The sequence below is a fragment of the Orbicella franksi genome, chromosome 14 (assembly GCF_964199315.1).
Source record: "Orbicella franksi chromosome 14, jaOrbFran1.1, whole genome shotgun sequence".
NCBI classification, from domain to species: Eukaryota; Metazoa; Cnidaria; class Anthozoa; order Scleractinia; family Merulinidae; genus Orbicella; species Orbicella franksi.
The window spans coordinates 23069098-23088795 of record NC_138158.1 but is presented as its reverse complement, the minus strand read 5'-3'; the positions used below and the strand labels follow the sequence as shown (position 1 = coordinate 23088795).

The 19698-nt window shown below is 40.5% G+C and overlaps 2 protein-coding genes and 1 pseudogene across 2 annotated transcripts; 2 read left to right on the top strand and 1 right to left on the bottom strand.

Moving 5' to 3' along the window:
* Nucleotide 1: 1 nt before the first annotated feature.
* Nucleotides 2–6210, bottom strand: LOC145467846 (L-gulonolactone oxidase-like). Its single transcript, XM_081451455.1, has 2 exons — nucleotides 6124–6210; nucleotides 2–2525 (listed from the first exon to the last, which is right to left on the bottom strand). The coding sequence occupies exons 1-2, from the start codon at nucleotides 6146–6148 to the stop codon at nucleotides 919–921; spliced, it is 1632 nt and encodes a 543-aa protein (XP_081307581.1). The 5' UTR covers nucleotides 6149–6210; the 3' UTR covers nucleotides 2–918.
* A 2872-nt stretch (nucleotides 6211–9082) lies between these two features.
* Nucleotides 9083–10195, top strand: LOC145467309 (uncharacterized; annotated as a pseudogene).
* A 1014-nt stretch (nucleotides 10196–11209) lies between these two features.
* Nucleotides 11210–17813, top strand: LOC145467571 (aldo-keto reductase family 1 member A1-like). Its single transcript, XM_081451131.1, has 6 exons — nucleotides 11210–11641; nucleotides 13443–13713; nucleotides 14788–14928; nucleotides 15717–15922; nucleotides 16426–16512; nucleotides 17158–17813. The coding sequence occupies exons 1-6, from the start codon at nucleotides 11447–11449 to the stop codon at nucleotides 17221–17223; spliced, it is 966 nt and encodes a 321-aa protein (XP_081307257.1). The 5' UTR covers nucleotides 11210–11446; the 3' UTR covers nucleotides 17224–17813.
* Nucleotides 17814–19698: the final 1885 nt, after the last annotated feature.

The window sequence follows — 19698 nt, the reverse complement described above, 5'->3', positions numbered from 1 at the left end:
GAGCGGAGTAGTTGCCTCAGACAGAAGAAAGATATTGGTCTCTTTTTGGAGTTTTGATCATATAGTTTGAACATTATTACTAACATCACCTTTGAAAATCTTCATAACTGTTTCGCTCGTCTTTACTGAAACAGCAAACAAAATGAAAGGAACTCGTGTACAGGTCGCTATAGTTTTCCGTATGATTGGCAAACTCTAAACCTCCTTGATTAAATATGCTGAGCGAAACGTAGAGAATGTATCAAACTCAAGATGGGCTGATACCCTCCCAATCGTTGGTTCTAAGACCGGGATATGATGCAATAACTTTTCAAAACATTAATATTTAGAGATACAAATCTATAGTTTACACTTTGAAAAAATATCTATAACGGCCGCTTTTGCGAGCCTGACAAGTTTCCTTCTAATAACATATTAAGGGACGGTTTTTGCTAGCAATAATTAAAAGAAATCATGTAAAAATATGTCCTGGTAATACCTCCACACTGTGCTCAGCAGCAAGCTATTAGAGCAATTTTCAATTGAGTCTCGAGAGTAATCCAAGATTGCATTGGTTTTACTTTACTACGCTCTGTGATTGGCGTAGAAAAGTTACGCCACTTTCTCAACCAATCAGATGCGAAACCAAAACCAATCGCGACTTCGTCACTCGCGTTTTCGCGCGCTTCTGGCCGGTTATTTGTATTTATTTACTTTGAGCCCTGATTGACTCCTTGTGATATCTACCTTTGTTCTGATTGGCCGTTGTGATTACTTTGGTTTTGGTTTTACGACACTCAAACGAAAAGCGCTCTAATAGTTATTGACCGCGAAAGAACATACGAATTCTAGTCTTCTCTAGCAGTACAACGTCCTGCAAAAACAAAAGTAAAAGTATCAAGTTTTATTCACTCGTCTCCGTATTGTTCAATGAAGTCTCTACTGACTCTTGGGTTTTATGTCAAGGATGCCACGCCAATAATCGGTCAGAAACACTTGGTCAGGGTCGTACTCTTCTCGCAGCTTCAACCAGTCATTCATCTTAGGGTACACTTCCTTCAGATATTCTGCATTGAATGTGGTATTTCCACACTTCTGACCTGGCAGTGGAAGGTACTTGCCCCAGTGAAGACGGGTTCCAGGAATATCTAGCAGAACATCCCAGAAGTACGAGAAGTACGTTCTGAGGTCACCCTTGTTGTACGCCCACCAGTAGGGATCCACTCGCACCATGTCCTGGTTGTAGGACATGCTCAGCCAGAAAGGACACTTTTTAGCGCTGTAGATCTCAGTGGCAAAGTTGCCGGCCGCTTTCTGATTCTCGGCAAACAGCATTTGGAGCTTGTCCATGACGGTTTGACACTGGTCAAGTGGGACCCAGATCTCTGTGAAGTCCACCCTGATGATGGAGTCCACGTGCGCTTCGTTGTCCATGGGCAGAGCGTGATACCATACGTCGTAGAAGTACGTTGGGTTCTTGTTAAGGGGTACAAACTGACGCAAACAGGAACCGATGATGTCATAATCCAGGGGTGTTGGATCTGGCTTTTGCAGAAGAAAATTGCAGATGGACAGGACGAGGGCCGCCATACCTGCCGCAAGGGTGTTGGATAAGATGGAGTTGTAGGGGACAAGATCTTTGTTTTTGAAAGACTGCTCTGCCACCCACTCTTGGACACGCATTACTTCCTTTTGCGGAAACCAGTTTACTCGCATGTATTCGTGCTTCTCGAGATTTTCTTTCAGCTTGCTCTGCCCTTTCTTGTCTGGTCCAAGCATGGAGTCGGCGAACTTGTGATCAGATTCCGTCCCTGTGACAAACTGCATCGGGGGAAGACGGAATGTCACTCGGGTTATGACACCAAAGAGCCCCATGGAAACACCTACTGCACACCAAAGGTCTGTTCCAGGTTTAGCCGTTTGAACTTGTCCGTTACCGTCCACGAACTCGATCTCTTGGATGACATCAGAAAAGCTGTGCTGTAAGCTTCCTCCGGCCGAGCCTGTCATGATGAAGCCGCCAACGGACTGCTGGATTATTCCTCCTAACTCGGGAAAGCCAAAACCTTGAACTGACACCTGATAACAAGCTGAGTTCTCCATGCTTGAAGTAGGATCCAGGGGATCCCTTCCAAGGTAGCAACCCGCCCCAATACGACAATACAACCATTTCTTGCCCTTTTCTTTTTTCACCTGCAGTATTTCTACTTGTCGCAGCTCCTTCGTCAACAGCAGAGTGACGCCATCCACAGGAAAAATGGCCGCATCGCAGGAATGTGCCGATCCAACGACGCGAATGACTTTCTTTTCGCTCTTGGCCTTCAGAACAGCATTAACAACTTCTTGGACGGATGAAACCGGCGTACGAATGAGTTCTTCTGGCACAATCTTCCCACCGTGAGCTTCCTTCGTTTGCGCCTCATCCTTTATAAGATGCACCATAAGCGGGTCTAACAGGCCACGTCCCGGTGAGCTGTCAACAAAAGGAGTAACGATCCTGTTGAAGAATGCTTTGGCTTCAGTTTCTCTTGATACCTTGAGCGGAGCTGAAGGAAAAATGAAAATATCCCAAGATGAGATAGCACCGCACTATGGAATCGACCGTTATTGACCAAGATGGCTGGACATTGGCTAAGTTCTTTTTGTGTGTTTTTATAGACCGACGAAGTCGAGTTCCAGAAAAACGCAAAAAAAAAAAGAAGAACGAGGCCACTATCCAGCCATCTTGACCGTGCAAGCTTGGTCAATAAAGGTTTTATTATATGGCCAGACGTTTTGTATTTGCCGGTTCTTGTTGCAAAATAAATCCCAGAAACTCGTCTTGGCCATCTTAAAACGTACGGTTGGGATACTTTTCGACTCCATTGATGTAAAAAAAAGTGCTGGAGTAAATTTTTTTGCAAAGGGAAACGTTGCCCAGAAGTCACAAAACTATTTAAGTCGACTTAGAGCCATTTCTTTGTTTTCGCGAGACAAAGCGGCCGGGGAAATCTTGAGCGGACAAGTTAGGGTCATCTTGCTCGCTCGAATGTCGAATGCTCGAATGTCGAATCTCTGTGCAAACTAAAAACTTGTCGTTCTACTGGGATTGTCACCCGATGAAGAAGAATTCTACACTATTTTTGAAAGAGAGCTTTCGTTAACCAAGAATTTCGGCGAATGAAACCCAAATTTAACACGTAAAAATTATGCGAGCGACTGGAAAGCGCCAAGTATACCGAGCTCCTTAATCTGTGAACATGGCGGCTGAAGGCGATGCGGAACGAAAAGAAAAGCATCCTCCGTGCAGTGTAAGTATATGAATCGCAGCTTCTTAACATACCACTCATCTGAAATAATATTTTTTAGGGGTAGTCCATTTTAGGGTAGTCGATTTGGTTAGTCCATTAGGGGTCAGTGTTTTGTCCATCACCTTTAGAAACGCTTGCTTTTTGAGTATTGCTGCTTTTAGCATGGTTTTCGCCGTGAATGTTTGATCGCAAGATATTTATACAAGTCATGCAAATCTTAAATGTTGGACAAGAGGTAATACGCTCGCCCGCAGAGGCTTTAATTGTCCTAACAAAACAGTTAAAATTTAAAAGCGCGGTTGTAAGATCAACGATCTTCTTGTTATCACACGGCCGATTAGCCGAAAATTCTGGCTTGATTTATGGCATAAACGGTGACCGATTTCTGCAGCTATAAAATTTGTTTACACCAATTGCGCATCGGCATCACGCTTGTATCTATCATATTTCTGTCCTTTTGATAAATTACATTTTATTTAGACACATATGTAGCTCGTCAAGAATTATATTTCACGTAATGCAACGTAATGGTAAATAAAAATACTACTTTAAAAGTAAACGATGTGTGTCTGATGTTATGAAACAGCGAAAGCGGTTTTGAGACTATCCTGCTCGAATTCAAATCATCGTGATGCCTTCCATGAGCTCGATAAAAGCTCTCGTAAGAAAAATATATCTCTGTTGAACTCTCCAGTGAGACTAGCCTTTCAAATCTTTCATTTGTTGTCCGTGTGCGGTAGCGATTCCATTTCTTTGACTGCAAAGAAATTTATGTTGACCCTACCCCAATGGAAACAGTTTTGTCGCAGAGGCTGACGTGACCAGCCCAATTAAACCAGGCTCTCTCTCTCTCTCTCTCTCTCTCTCTCTCGCTCGCTCGCTCCAGGGGGCGGGAAAAAGAGAGGCCCTGGGTACGGGATTGAACCGCCAGGTACACAGGCTTGAAATAACTCGGCGTTCGCAGGCCAAAAGGGACTGAGAACCTGAATCTGAACGGATCTCATGGTACCATAGACAATTTTTAATCTTTTCACTCCTACGAGTGACCAACATATAAATTCTCCTTACGATTTTAATGCAATCAGTGTCACGAAGGTAAGCAGTGAAAATTAGGAAAAAAACCAAGTAGGGGATAATGTCTTGACATAATGCCAAATTCTCATGGAACCCAACAAAGGTTTGTATGGTCACCGATTTAAAGAGCACGCTTTCAGATCTTGGTAGTGAAAGGGTCACTGACAAGACTTCATTTTGTCACGTGACGTCTCGAGTAATAAAGATTAAAGATAAAGGTGACAGTTGAGTCGAGGTCAAAGAAAAAGAAACAAAACATATAAACACATTCATCGCTGAAAAATCGAAACAGATTATGTTGTTTATTCACTCAGAATATGATCACCTATTGTATTGCCAACTATGCCACAGCTGACATAGTTAATTGACAATGTCAGTCAAAAGAAAATAACTCCGTTTCAGCTGTCAGTAATACATCTGGTTTGAATGTACAATCAAAACATTTATATGGACGTGTGCGAGTTAGTTCAATAAATATTTAGCCAAAGTAATTGCTTCTCTTTAGAATACAACTTATGAACGTTTTCGTATCTCATTTGTATCCCTTTTAATAGTATTATACTTTGAGACGGAGGAGCACAAAAAGTATAGACCATTTTCAGTCTAAACTAGCTAGCCAAAAAGGTTTACTACTTTGGAAACAAAATGTGGTGATATATAAAGCCAAGAATGTGTCAAACGAAATCGTATTATCATATTTGACTAGCACTTGATCTTGCACCTTCTTGGGGTAAATTACTTTGGTATCCAAATGATAAGTGAGATATTTTTAAAATGTCTCAAGAATGTGGAGCTATTTGACAATAAGCGAATTCTGCTTGTACGCAAACTTGTTTTGGTCACCAATACGGAGAAAACTCATTTCATGTACACATGTAGTAATCCAATTCACTACAATGTCAACACTCTTGCTAACTTATAAAGCTACTTCCCTCATTTAGAATTTCCACCCCGCCCCCCTCCCCGCTCCGCATTCGTGTTTTTTGCCGCCAACTGAAGGCGGAAAATGAGCCGTAATTCTAAGTATCTGTTGATATGAATGAATTAATGAGTGAAGGAATGCTTGAATGCGAATGAAGGAATGAATGAATGAATGAATGAATGAATGCTTGAATGAATGCTTTATTTAACGTGGATATACGCTTAGCTTGAGAGCTGGTTTACAGGTATTCCACCTAATAGCTAATGAGAACCTAACAACTAAACAACGCTAATATCACAATTCATCAAGTAAAAATCACAAATTAAATATTGATTAAAACTATTCAAAACTATTATTACAATATTACGGCCGCAGCCAAAATACTATTAAAACCAATGTCACATTCTTGCACACTTCTACATGTTATGAGGTGAAATATTAACATGTCTACAGTACTCATTTCAAAGCTAGCCCGAGAATATACACGATATCTCGTTCTAGTGGTTTGAATCGTACTGCAACATACCATACTTGATATAGAATTCATTGGTCAGTCATAGTGATGTATTTTATCGTACAATGCCGCCCACGACGTAAACGAAAACTGGTTCTTGTTAATCTTTTACATTTTTTTTAAAGGTTAAATGAGCAAAAGGTATCAGTCAGCCTATTATATGATTTTGCTATGACCATACTAACTGTATCGGACGTGAAGTAGCCATGTATCTTTTGATAGCGTAATTACTGAACTAAAACTGAACGCATTACTGCGTCTGGTGCATTTCTATCTACAATTGAATAATCTGGATCAATCTCGATCAGGCCTATAGCAATGTGAATGTATGAGAAAATTCTTACCTGATTCCTTAGGAGCTTCGGCCATTGTTTCGGTCTAAGTTGTTTATTGAGATACAAGTTCAACCCAAACTCGACAATAGCACGCGCAGTATTAGCAGATAAACATTTGATACACCCACACGGATACACCCAAAGATTTTGCCGACTGTCATTGGTTGCTTCAGAGACATTTAAAACTTGTTTTGCTAGTTTTCCATTTGTAAGTACTTTGCGTGATTGACAGAGGCGGAAATCACGGGAACCGGAATGTAATTGGTCAAACCTGTTGACAGGGTCAAGGGCTAAAAATAAAGTTGTCACATATGCATAATTTGCTTGCATGCTCAGGCAGGTTTACAGTTAACAATGTTTACAGACGGTTTGTTGTGTACAGGTTCGACAGCGTGCGCAAGTTTCGTTTACCGACTACGAGTTGCACAAAATCTCAGGTTGAATGATCATAACATTTTTTCCTTAGAGGTTTCATTCGTGTATAGTTCAACATACAATACTATCAAAGACGCGAAAAGGTCAAAGATTCAGTAAACTTTTTTCAACATCTGAACACCGTTCCACATCAGTGGTGTATGTCTAGAACCAGTTTCTTTTGGCTAGATGGTGCGCGTATTGAGCATCACTCCTGCCTACTCAGGAGTATTCGGATCCGTCTCTTTTTGTATCTTCAGAGAGAAGGTTAAACGTGGTCTGAAAGTGCAAAACACAGATCTGAGGTTCTCACTGAGTGTTGTATTTCCACATAAATGTTTATGATTGTGCTGTAGAGCTAGACTACGAGTAGTCCCTCTTTCGCTTAGTCCGTCGTGCGTAGCCTGCGAGCAGGCTTACCTTTGAGTCACACGCGCGAGCGGCGAAGAGCAGTGAAGGGCAAAGCGATCCGACGGGAAGGAGTCTGGGGAAGAGACGCTTTCTCGTCTCGCCGCGCGCACTTGTGCTCCAACGTGAGCCTGCTCGCAGGCTATCAATAACCCCGGGAGATATCCTGAACAAAATTGCTCTACTCTTCAAGTATCGAGGCAAAAACATGCCGTGAGAAGTATATCTTCGTTCAGTGTTCGTTCAGCGAAATTGCCAAAGAACTAGAAAGAAGTCGGCGAAGGAGACATCTTGTAACGATTTTTGCTGCCTCTGTAGATGTAAATCTAAAAGTTGTTGCAAAAATTTCAAATGCAGAGTTTCAACCGAGAATTTACATTATGTCTGATTTAACATAGGAGATCATCCAACTGCGGTGAAAATTTTGCCGATAGCAGCGGAAAGTTTCAGGTGAATGTCCGGTTTCAAGTGAAGGTCTCTTTCTTTCTTTCTTTCTCAGCTGGTTATCGACTACAACAATGCGGATCATCGCACCCTCTAATTATTGGCAATTAAGCCGTTTGCTTGAAGGTCCTTTAGGCCCGGTTCATACGTCGCATTTCTGCCGTGTCGAATTCAATTCAACGAATTAAATTCGACAGAAATTCGGCGTCTGAATCGGCTGCCGCATTTCTGCAGCTGCCGCACGTTCGACTGGTCTTGTCACATTATCCGACAGAAATGCGACACCGATTCAGACGTCGAATTTCTGCAGTGTCGAATCTAATGCATACATTATGTTAATGTACTGAGCATGCGTAAATGCTTTCCCGCCAAAGAAAAGAAGAAACTTGGCCATTCTCGACCCAATGCAACCCGAATATATTACAACACATACTGCTCCGTTGTCAGCCTTCTCCTTTTCGTTGCATTGGCGGACAATTTTTCGCAAAATTAAAGTCCTTCGTCTCTCAGTATCTTCGTCCGCCATATCGAATACTCTACGTTTAAAACATTTTCCGCTGGCCGACATACCCGATCGTATAAATTTTGAACTAAGTGCGACACAAGCGCGACGTATGAATCCGCAGTCGCATTTCTGTCGCACTTAATTGAGTTGAATTCGACACGGCAGAAATGCGACGTATGAACTGGGCCTAAGGTCTGGTAATACGGGCAACATTTTTCTTCAACTTGTTTCGCAACAATGTTGCATTGCAAGTTGAAACACATTGTTGCGCTTATTACCACATTTGTGACCAACTTGTCTCGCAGTAAAATACAGTGTTGCAAGGCTGCAGAATTCTACAGGTATAATTGGTGAATCGTGTGTCAATAAAGATGGCGCCTTCTTTGATAAAATTTAGCATTTCGACGAAGTTCCACTTCGACCTCGGGCTGTCAATTTCTTTTTAATTTTCCGTGCCAGCGAAGTTCTCTCAATATGAAGCTCAGTGTCGTTTCAGGTAGCTAGGCGAAAAGTGGTATTGTTGCGACAGTTCTTCCAAGCCTTTTGCCTTTTTTCCTGCTTGTTTTGAAGGGACAAACGAGGTGTCCCAAAGACTATGATAGCCCTCGATGTCTTTGTACAGGGTAGCTTTATGACTTTCCGAGAGTTACTGGTCTACTTCGAATTCAGGCTCGTCTTCACCGTCCGCCATTTTTTTTTTTATTTGCCGCGTTGCCGCGCTTCGCGACAGCCAATCACAAGCGTTGAATTCAAATTTATTGTGAGAGAAGTTGTAGCTTCAGTGCAGCAAAACTAAAATTTGTTGCAGAAAGTAGAACTCGAGTCTACTTTGCGCAACATGTTGCCTCAACTTGCAACACTGTATTTTGCTGCGAGACAAATTGGTCACAAACGTGGTAATACGCGCAACAATGTGTTTCAACTTGCAATGCAACAATGTTGCGAGGCAAATTGAAGAAAAATGCTGCCAGAATTCCAATGCGAAAAAGTGAGTTGCATATGAGTAATCAGTTGTGGAGATTTTACAGGTTACTTTTGGTATCCGAATATTTTTTACAAAACAAAAGCTCTGGAGCACTTTCAAATAGATCGCTAGGTGTAAAACAACCGAGCAAAGGAAAATCTCCTTCCCGAGTTGATTCATCCGCTCGTTGGCATCGGAGAATATCCTGGTGTATCACTATGCTACGGCCAATCATGACTAATGAAACATTTTCCGGTATTTCTGATGAGTTGCGAGTCGGCGTATGTTCTACAGTGGACTCTCTTCATTTAATCGCATCGACTTTAGCGCTCGGAATCAATGGCCTTTTACTCTTTGTGTGCTTCAGACGTCCATTCGCGGTTTTAATTACCAGACTAGCAGCAAACGACTTCCTTGTCGGCGCGATCGGTGACACAACATCGGCCAAGGATGAGTTTTACTGTGTTAAAAATCAAAATGGGGAGACTTACTTTGACCGTATTATGGATTATTTTGTCGATAACTCAGCTACAGTATTAGTTGTTGCTTTGTCCGTTGAGATCTAGAGGCTTCTTGCGGTACTCCTGTCCAATTTTCTATCGTTGTTCCGTAAGAAACGCAGACTGCATCGTCGTCCTCATAGCAATTTGGCTTTACAGTTTGTTGTTTAGTTTAATTCAGCTTTCTGACATTCCCAAGGATATTTACGACACCATTGACTTGCATTTACAACATTCCCCTTGTCAACCATTGCAGTCATATACTTGGCGATTTACTGCGTTGTTCTCTGGAAAAGAAGAAGGATTCTCCTAGGCCAAGAGGTTTCCATGCAGAAAGCTGACCTGTTCCTACGAAATCTGAAACGCGAAAAATTTAAGGTTACTACTTTCCTAATTCTTCTCGCTTTGGTTTTGACACAGATTCCCTACTTTATTTTGACAAAAATCTCGTCGACGTGTGACAATTGAGTGGCGGATCCAGACCTTGAGCTAAGGAGGGGGTCCGGTTTTGTTTTGCTTCCCTGCCGGCTTTTCTTCCTTCTGTGATTTCTTCTTTTTTCACCCAAAATAAGGGGGGAAGCCGGGCCCCCCGGGCCCCACCCCTAGATCCGCCACTGCAATTGTGTCGGAACTTCGTGTTTTTTTGTAAGCAAAAAGCTTTCCGATTTCCTACTGTGTGCGAGCTCTGTTGTAAATCCTGTTTTGTACGGATTGCGAGTCAAACAATTTGGAGTTCCGAGGCTTGTGGTCATTTTCAATAGTCGATATTTTCTTGATCAGACAAACGTAGAAACACCACAAAGTCCTGTACAAGTGAACGCGACAAGATTTAAACCCAATATATAACTATACCGAGATAAAGAACAAAGTTTGTTGTTCATTAAAGAAACTTTAAAAGGGTCAGATCTAGAAAACCTGTACCACCTAGGGTAACCGAACATCTCGAACTATTTTATAACTGTTTTCGAGACTAAAGAATAAAGTTCAACATTTTCTTTGAAGTTTGAATCTTTGATTCGGCTAAATCTGCCTCATTCTTGAATAACTACCCAACCTCTTCTTTGGTCAATTATTACATTTGTGAACTACGTTCGCAAACTACTTTAACGTCGAGATACTTTCATGTCGAGGTCTCCGCGAGTTAGTTTAAAGTCCCTAAGACTCGGAAATATCGTCGAAGCTCTTCGAAATGAAGACTAAGTAGGTCAGAATCAAAGTTTGCGAAGCTTGGTCTCTGCTTCTTTCCACTGTATGAGTAAGTCAAAGACAACAGCCAACCAACTCGCACTCAAAGTAACCAGCCAACCAACCAGAGTGAAAGACAACCGTGACAGCCAAACAACCAGACTCAAAGCAACCAGCCAACCAACCAAACTCAAAACAACCAGCCAACTAAGCAGTCTCAAAGTAACAAGTCAACCAACCAGACTCAAAGTAACCAGCCAACCAACCAGACTCAAAGTAACCAGCCTACCAACCAGACTCAAAGCAAACAGCCAAACAACCAGAGTCAAAGCAACCAGCCAACCCCCTGACCCAGACATAAAAGAACCAGGCAACAAACTAGACTCAAAGCAACCGGCCAACCAACTAGACTCAAAGCAACCAGCCAAGCCCTCAAGTAGGCACTGCGGACCTATTTTTTTAGGTAGGATTTTCCGTATTTTCCTCTTGTTTAGCCTCTTCCAGGCGTTCAGTTAGTTGGGGTGCAGCTTGAAAAACGGCGCTTGAAAAAATAAAAAAAAAAAGGGCGGCGAGAGGTCTCGCCGCGCGTTTTATTTATTTATTTATTTATTTATTTATTTATTTATTTATTTATTTATTTATTTACTTATTTACTTATTTACTTTATTTACGCCTGGAAGAGGCTCTCCATAACTGCTTTACTGGGTCCCAGTCCTACACTTTGAAAAATCATCCGAGTAACCTCGCCTGTTACCGCGCCTCAGACAAAGTGTTGTCACTGCGTTCTCTCTCGTCATTCCTCCCTGAGTTAATTATTTGGTTCTAGTTGTTTTAGTGCAGTTATCAGTTGAAATCTATACTCGTCTTAGAAGTTTTGAATGAAGAATTCTATCACGTTACTATAAACTTACAATGGAAACTATTACGTTGAACAATGGTCGATCGATTCCAACCGTAGGACTCGGGACATGGAAAAGCAAGCCGGGCGAGGTCGCCAATGCTGTGAAGACAGCGATCCAGGCAGGATACAGACATATCGATTGTGCAGCAGTGTATGGTAATGAAAAGGAAGTAGGAGAGGCTCTTAAGTCTTGCATTGGATCTACGGTAGGGAAAGCGTAGATCTGTATACGTAGGCCCTTTGCAGCTGGGGTCACGTGACAAAATGTTAAGCTAAAAAAATTATATTAAGGAAAGAAATGGAAAGGACATATCGATAGCAAAGTTGCCAAGTTTGAGACCCCTAGCATTAAAGAGTAAGTTTATGTGACAGTTTAAATTTTTGGGACATTTATGGAAAATGTTGCTGGAGAGCAAGGTCTTGCCCTCCGACAACTCTTAATTTTTTAAAAAATTCAAACTGTCATAAAATCTCATTGTTTAATGCCGGGCTTTTTCCATTTCTGGCATTCTTTAAGTTATAGCCCATAATTTTATGAAAAGTAGATTGCGATTGTCTAGCTGCAAAGGGCCTATTCAGCTTTTGTGTAGCCTGCGACCAGGTTCTCAAACATTGCAGGAGCAAAGTCGATGAGCAAAGTCGTGAGAGATGAGTCAGCGTGCAAAGCAAGCCACTGAGGGGCCTGGCACAAGAAATGAGAGCCTGCTTGGAAGGCATTGTTTTTTAATACAGTGAGTTTGCCCACTAAGGCAGCCTTCTGATTGGTGAAAAATGACAGGTCCTATCAATATGACCAAAACCAGCAGTAATTATCAAACACTAACATGGCTTGGCGTCCAAGAATCCAAGTGTGGGATTTATCCTGGAAGCTTTTTGAAGACTTTCCATCAAAGCAAATAATCTGTTCGACCTAAAACAAGAAAGGGAAAAAGCTGGAAACTGTCTTTCAGAAGGAAGGGATGTTTTTGTAGTTATGCCAACTGGATACAGTAAACGTTTTATATTTTAGCTGTTTGCTGCTGTAGTGATGACCAAGAAAGCTCGTGAAGGGCAACATTTCAGATACTGTAATGATAGTAACTTGCCTGCTAACCAGCATGATTCAGGATCAGGTAAAGGACAGAAAATCACCCTGTGTAGATTTTGTTGTGATTAAATATGTCAAAGATTTGTCCAACTTTGGGAGCGGCAAAACACAAGCGCTATTTGCATAACTAAAACTAAACCCTCCACGTGCGATTTGCCATCACGCTTGTTGATGTTTTTTCTCAATTTCTATTGGCTAATAATATGATACATTAAGCTAGTGAGTTGTCAAAATCTTGACACCTTTAGAGGGGCTGTATTCAGAAAGCAAAAGCATCAGTGCAGGTTCTCAATTTCACTGCCTTGCTTAGCTCACAGACTCTCTCTTTGTTCACCGACAGCTTTGTTTGTGCCACTAACAATGAGAACCTGCTTGCAGGCTACAGCTTTTGTGGGCTGACTGGCTGAAATTGAGTGGGAGTGGGGTGGGGGACGTAAACAGATTCTGAGTGAAAAATTTGGGGAATTTTTGAAGCCCCTGTGTTATCTTTTATCTGACCTGAAAAACAACCTGAAATGAATTATCTACTTATTAAGTTGGCATTAAGTTCGAGCCCTAACCGGGAACTTTGTGTTGTGTTCTTGGGCAAGGCACTTTACTGTACTCTCACAGTGCCTCTCTCTACCCAGGTGTATAAATGGGTACTGGCAAATTTAATTCTGGAGGTAACCCTGCGATGGACTAGGATCCCATCCAGGGGGAAGTAGAAATGCTCTTAGTCACTTCATGCTACGGAAACCGGGATAAGCCCCAGCCTGATGGGTCACTTGGCTCAAAATTGCAGACTTTACCTTACCCTAGTGGGGGGGGGGGGGGAGGGGGGGTGTTGTTTCAGTTGGCAGACCTAGCTATTGGCTTCCACGAGTTTTAGAAAATGTAATGTCAGTGCAAAAAGTTTAAACAGTCATCCTTCTTCTTAGGTCAGTAGGGAAGATTTGTTTATCACATCTAAACTATGGAATACAAAACACAACCCCAGTGATGTGCGTCCTGCTTTGATGGACACTCTTGCTGACCTGGGACTGGATTATCTTGATCTGTACCTCATTCACTGGCCTATCGCTTTAAAAGATGGTGAAGAGCGGTTCCCTAAGGATGATGGAGGCAAGCTGATCTATGCTTATCATGATCCATGTGACACTTGGCAAGCTATGGAGGCACTTGTGAATGACGGGCTTGTCAGAGCAATTGGTAATATTTTAGTTTATTTTTCCTGCAAAATATATGCATGTAATAATTCCCCCCCGTACAGAAACGTGTTGATGACCTGCAAAGGAAGCTGAAGGGATTGTAAGCCATAAACCATGGACTCAGGCTTTTAGCTAGATGGGTGTCCAGGCATCCTGTGGACTGCCACTTTCTATAGAAAATTGTTTTATTTTTCGTATGCTGCCTTAAAAATTGCTCATTTGAGCAGTCCCTATAACACATTTTGGATGGCCACTTTTCAAATTCTGGCTTAAAGCCTACATGGTCTGGTAGAAAAAAAATATTTTGTGGTCAATGTTGAGTTGCCTAGGATGTTTTTTTCCTGGCTCATGAGTCATTATCCTGTTAGTTTCTTGCAAGCTACCTCTAGGATTTTGTCAGTTGTCCTTGGTACCCATTTACACTCTCACTTTAACCCTAGCGGCAGCCAGCATTCAAGCTTAGATCCTTGGACAACTTGATCCAGAATGGCTTTATGCAGTACACCAAGAATTAGGCAGGACTTCCCCCAAGCTCATAATATATAGAGGATATTGCATGGCTGTGCTGGTGCAGAGAAATATTTTTCAACACAAGAAGAGAAATTATGTATCTCCAAGCCACTGTGTAATTTTCTTTTTATTATATAAAATTCTCACAATAAGTAACGTTCGACATTTTTGGCGATTTTCTGAAGATTTCCAAACATTTTCCAAAGATTCCCAAAGATTTTCCAAAATGTGTCCAAAGACCAGAAGAATGTTTCCAAACATTTTCCAAAACGTTTCCTAAGTTTTTGGAAGATTTGAGAAGATAACCCAACATTGCTGAAGACTTCTGAAGAAGATAGGAAGATGTTTTGATCATACACCAACAAATTTAAGTGCAGGTAAAGGGACAAAAATGTTATCAAAAATAACATCCTCTCATGTTGGATATTGTTTTTAAAATTTTGTTACCACTTGGTATACCACTAACTTTTATATAATAATATTACTTGATACATTGGTAAGTCTGTTATGGTCAGATTTTCCCATCCATATTCCTATTTTTGTTGTGTTTTGTTTTTTTTGTTAGGTCTATCGAATTTTAACAGCAAACAAGTTGATGACATCATATCAAAGGCCCAAATAAAGCCTGCTGTTTTACAGGTTGAGTGTCACCCTTACCTTAATCAAGCTCAACTTATAAGGCATTGCAAGGAACGAGATATTGTAGGTAAGTATTTTACTCTGAATTGAATATTCCAGTTCTGTTAGTAATATTCCATTAGTTACTGTAAGGGCATGTGACATCTTATGTACAGTGAAACAGTACTGCTCCCTTCTTTAAGTCTCTGAGCAGGCAACATTACAAAATCCACCATAACACAGGGTAATGGTGCGTTATTGCTGGCAAATGTTGACCGCCAACTGCTGTTTTCACACTGAATCTATACCTACTACATGTCTCTGCAGTGCTATGTGACAAATTACTTTGAACGCAAGATGGTCGGCAAATTATTTGATGCTATAACTTTACGGGTGTATAAAAAGATAACCAATAAGAATACAAGAAAACCCTGAGGTTAAGAAGGAAGACGAACTGTTTCACTTGAGATCAGTCAAAGACTCATGATCATTGTGTGGCAAACAGGACTCTGTTATTGTGGTCTGTACTTTTCTGCTCAAGAGATATAATATGGTGAAATGACATAACAGTATGTTATACTGGTCAGTGACAGATCCAGAGGAGGGAGCTGGTAAGTTGGCCTCTCTCTTCTTCTTACTGTTTTTAAAGCCCAAAAGGGCTCAAGGTTTTTGCCCCACTCCGCAGGAAGCCAGGAAGGGCCCACTTTCATTTCCTGCCCTCTTTACAGACACAAGTTGTCAAAACACCATATCCAAAACACCATACTGAATGAATTCTTGGGGTCCAAAAATTATAACTTCTGGAAACAAGACGCTGCAGTCCTTTGCATACATGATATAGGTTTGTTTGTTTGTTTGTTTGTTTGTTTTAAATAGTGACAGCATACAGTCCTCTGGGATCACCTGATCGTCCTTGGGCAAAGCCAGGAGAACCTACACTGATGGATGATCCCAAGATGCTGGAGATTGCTAATAAATATGGCAAGTCCCCCGCCCAGGTCTGCATCCGTTTTCAAGTACAGAGGGGTGTATCTGTTATACCCAAGAGTGTTACACCCGCTCGCATTGAAAGCAACTTTGAGGTAAGTTTGTTAATTAAAACATTACCCTGTTTACATACATGCAGATTACCCAAAGCTGTTAGTAGTTAACAGTTGTGGGGAGTGTCTCTTCCAAAGAGACAGGAGCAAGGTGTCATCTCCCTGTCAATAAATTTCATTAATGTAATTATTATCATCATTGCAATTATATAATAGTATACTGTTGGGGCTACAGTTTTAAGGGAAAATCAAGTGCTGGTCTGAAGCCTGAGAAATTAAGTCAAAGGTTTAAATTTTTAAACGTTTAGATGAAACTCGGCCCATCTTCGTAGTCTTCTACATACTACTCAGCTGCTTTTTCAGCTCGTCTTGGGTGATAATCCCAGAAAGTGTCTATTAATCAACTTGTTATGCAAGACTCTCTCCCACTTGGAGAGGAGATTGGCTGTGGAAAAGAATATTTAATATATACATGTATATAAGTTCTGTCAGTTAATTTAGGTGTAGTCTGTATTTCCAACATTTTTATGTATTTTTGAATACAGGTTTTTGATTTTGAACTCTCTGATGATGACATGAAGGTTATTGAATCTTTTAACAAACCCTGGAGAGCATGCATTCCTATGATAGAGGTAAAACACTATGTTGATTGTGCTTGGGCTTCAATAGTTGTTGCAAATCAGGGTTCGGAAACAGTGTCGTCCAGTCATCTGGTACAAGTAGATTCTCCTTCTGGGCAAGTACCTTTTCATTCTCACTTGCCCTATAGGTAAGGAATCAGGCAAGTCATCTGCCAACTTAATCATTAAAAGAGCAAACTAAGACTTGCCAGGGCAAGCAGTATATGGGAGATACTTGTCCCAACGGTAAGCTGGAATACGAGTTTTTTTCGAGCCCTGCAAATGTGACCAAGTAATAACAGTGGTTACTGATAGGCCCTTTGCACGATCCGGTCACATGGTACAAAATCACACATGTTGGTGAGCAAGTTGCACAGTGGGACTTCCAAAACAATGCAACTCGTACCAGTCCACCTGGACCTGCCTTTGTTTCGGAAGTCCCAGTGGGCAACTTGCTCACCAGCATGTGTGATTATGTACGATGTGACCTCGACTCTGTCTTGGCCAATAAATACGCAAAAAAAAACAACTCTACCAATATCCTCACGCTTGGTCAATAAATCGTGATTTAACAACAATTCTCTGAAGTGATATTAAGAAAAATGTATGGCTACTGGTATGGAGATTATTGATTTTGATTTTTTTTTTTTTTTTTAGGAGAATGGCAAGAAAGTTCCTCGAGATGGCCATCATCCTCATTTTCCTTTCCATATTCCATATTAATATAACGAACTGAGGTTTTACTGACATTTGTATTTATGTGATGATAGCAAGATACTAGTTTAGGTTTTCTTTCAAAAAATTCACCACGCAAAATGCTGTACCAATATAATTACTCTTGTATCTATGTAGAGAATTACAATTGCATGAAGTCGTGCTAATTTAAATTTTATAGTTTTGTAAGGAATTCATGCACACTTTTTTCAGTTTAAATTAAGCCATCACTTTACTCATTTTACATTTTTGCTTTAACTTGATTGTTTTGGGGGAATGATATTTTGGGTGATTATTCAAGTGGTTTTACCATCTTTCAACCTCTTCAGGGAAAATCAAGAATCACAAGAAAATAAAATTCATTGTTTCCTACAACACCACTAGTCATAAATAGTTGAAATAGGATAAAAATCGGTGAAACGTTATGGGGAAACTTGTTTGCCTTGAAACTAGTCCCGTGGAAGTGATAACTAATTTCAGAAGACAACACAATTAAAAAAACTGAATTGAATTATTTGGTGACTACGTATTTACCAATACAATTTGCTTATAAAGGATGGAATAGAATAAAGTTGGCATGAATTTTTTCCAAGTACAAATGTCTGAACCTTTGTCTACATTTTTGATCTCCAAGCTTTCTCCTCTCACACGAATAGCTGCAACTGAAACTTTATTTGAAGAGATTCAATGAATAGGTTCAAACTCGAGGACAGACGGTGTGTATTGACGGACGAAAGTGGCAGAAAATGTAGGGTTATGTGGCTTGGCGAAACAAAACTAAAGAGTAAGTAGCCACACGTAATACCTACACACTGCTTCCAGTGATTCGTCACTGCAAGAAAACAAAAATCCTTATTGGAGTTGACGCTCAGTTCTCTAGTTGAAACGCTGAAAAAGGATCTGGTGCGAGTGCAACCTCGTTTTCAGGGAAAAGCCCAGTTGGGAACGAGGTCAGAGCGAGTGTTGGAATGGAGGGAAAAACAGACTGTTTTCCTACGCAGGGACATTGTTTGTAGTTTCCTTTTTCGGGAGATCCTCAAAATTCAAGTAAATTTTGAAACCGAGACTTTGTAAGAATGTTTTTCAGATTTGCGGCAGAGAAGGTTTTTTAGAGCAGGTGCCCTCAAATATTAGCATAAGCGTGTGAAAACAATTTATTAAGAAACCACACCTACTCTTGCACTGAAAAATTGTTTATCTAAAAATTTCTTACTTTAGTTATTACTTCATAAAACAAGAATCTGGGAAGTCAGTTAGTTGAAGTTAGAGTACAAGTTGTTAAAATTCTATTGTCAATGAATCGCGACCAATGGAAGAAACGAATAAAGATTTAAAAGTACGTGTTATAATAGTTACATTTATCTTCGATGAATCGTGTTTTACATACGAGGCGATTTCTAAACAAAGACGCTAAATTTTGACGCCAAGTTTTTCTGTAAGTTGAAGCTTATATGATTTTTATGAATCATCTAATTTTGTTTTAGAAATTTTTTAATGATTGCTTGAAATGTTTTGTGTTAAATTACGTTACAAGGACGCTAAATTTTGACGCTAAGTTTCTCTGTAAGTTGAAGCGCAAAAGATTTTTTTGAATCATCTAAAAATCCTGTTTAAGAATTTTTCAATAATTGCTTGAAATGTCTTATATTATGTTAAATTACGTTTTGCTTTTCAACATTAACTTCCGTATTAAAATTCCGAACTGACTTACACTTGACATAGTTTACAATGCCTTTGTACATGCTTTTTCAGCTTAATTCGAATTTTCTTTCGAATTGAAATCATATTTAGTTGAAAATAATTAATATCTGTGACGTTCATAATTAAAGTTAAGTTCAGTTAGTGCAGTAATTAGAACTGAAAAAACAGACTTGCTGGGATGTTAAAGTGAGGACCATCTTGAATTGGAACACTCTGGCCGTGGATTCTCAGCTTGAAAGCGTGTAAACTCAGCTGCTGGAGGTTTATTTTCTCTGTGAGTGGATTTACTTCAACTCACCGGAAGGATTGAGTTGGCTGGCGGCACAAATTCCCATTGAAGCAGAAAGAGTATGTACTTGTGTGAAAAGTGATTTTGTCTTAGCTTGTCCGTTTTTGTTTGTTTCGCTTTGTTAGCGGGGTCAAAATTTCATCTAATCTGTCGCTTCTTTATGAGACTTGCTTGATTTTTCTTTTTCCTTGCTAACTTCAGATGATGTTTTTACCATTCTCTTGAGAAAAGAAACATACACAAAGGACAAAACGAAGACTGATCCAACGAAAACACCTATATCCACAGCAAGAAGCATGTTTCACCGGGGTAGAATAACTTAGCACTGAATTACTTCGGAGCCTGATAACTTCACTTGCTCACTTGTGCGCGTCCGTTTCTAACTCGACCTTTAGAGAAATGTGTTTTTCTTCGTAAATCACGAACGTGCTTGCATGCCCAGCGTCACTGTTTTCTGCTGAGCTGTTTGGCAAAGAACATTTATATGACGCAAG

Excerpts from the sequence above, each read along its gene's own strand:
- LOC145467846 (XM_081451455.1), bottom strand. The coding sequence starts at position 6,148 with ATGGCCGAAGCTCCTAAGGAATCAG. Across the intron at positions 2,526-6,123 it reads CGAAGCTCCTAAGGAATCAG|CTCCGCTCAAGGTATCAAGA; the intron begins GTAAGAATTTTC and ends TTTTTCCTTCAG.
- LOC145467571 (XM_081451131.1), top strand. The coding sequence starts at position 11,447 with ATGGAAACTATTACGTTGAACAATGGTCGATCGATTCCAACCGTAGGA. Across the intron at positions 13,714-14,787 it reads CGGGCTTGTCAGAGCAATTG|GTCTATCGAATTTTAACAGC; the intron begins GTAATATTTTAG and ends TTTTTTTGTTAG. Across the intron at positions 14,929-15,716 it reads CAAGGAACGAGATATTGTAG|TGACAGCATACAGTCCTCTG; the intron begins GTAAGTATTTTA and ends TGTTTTAAATAG.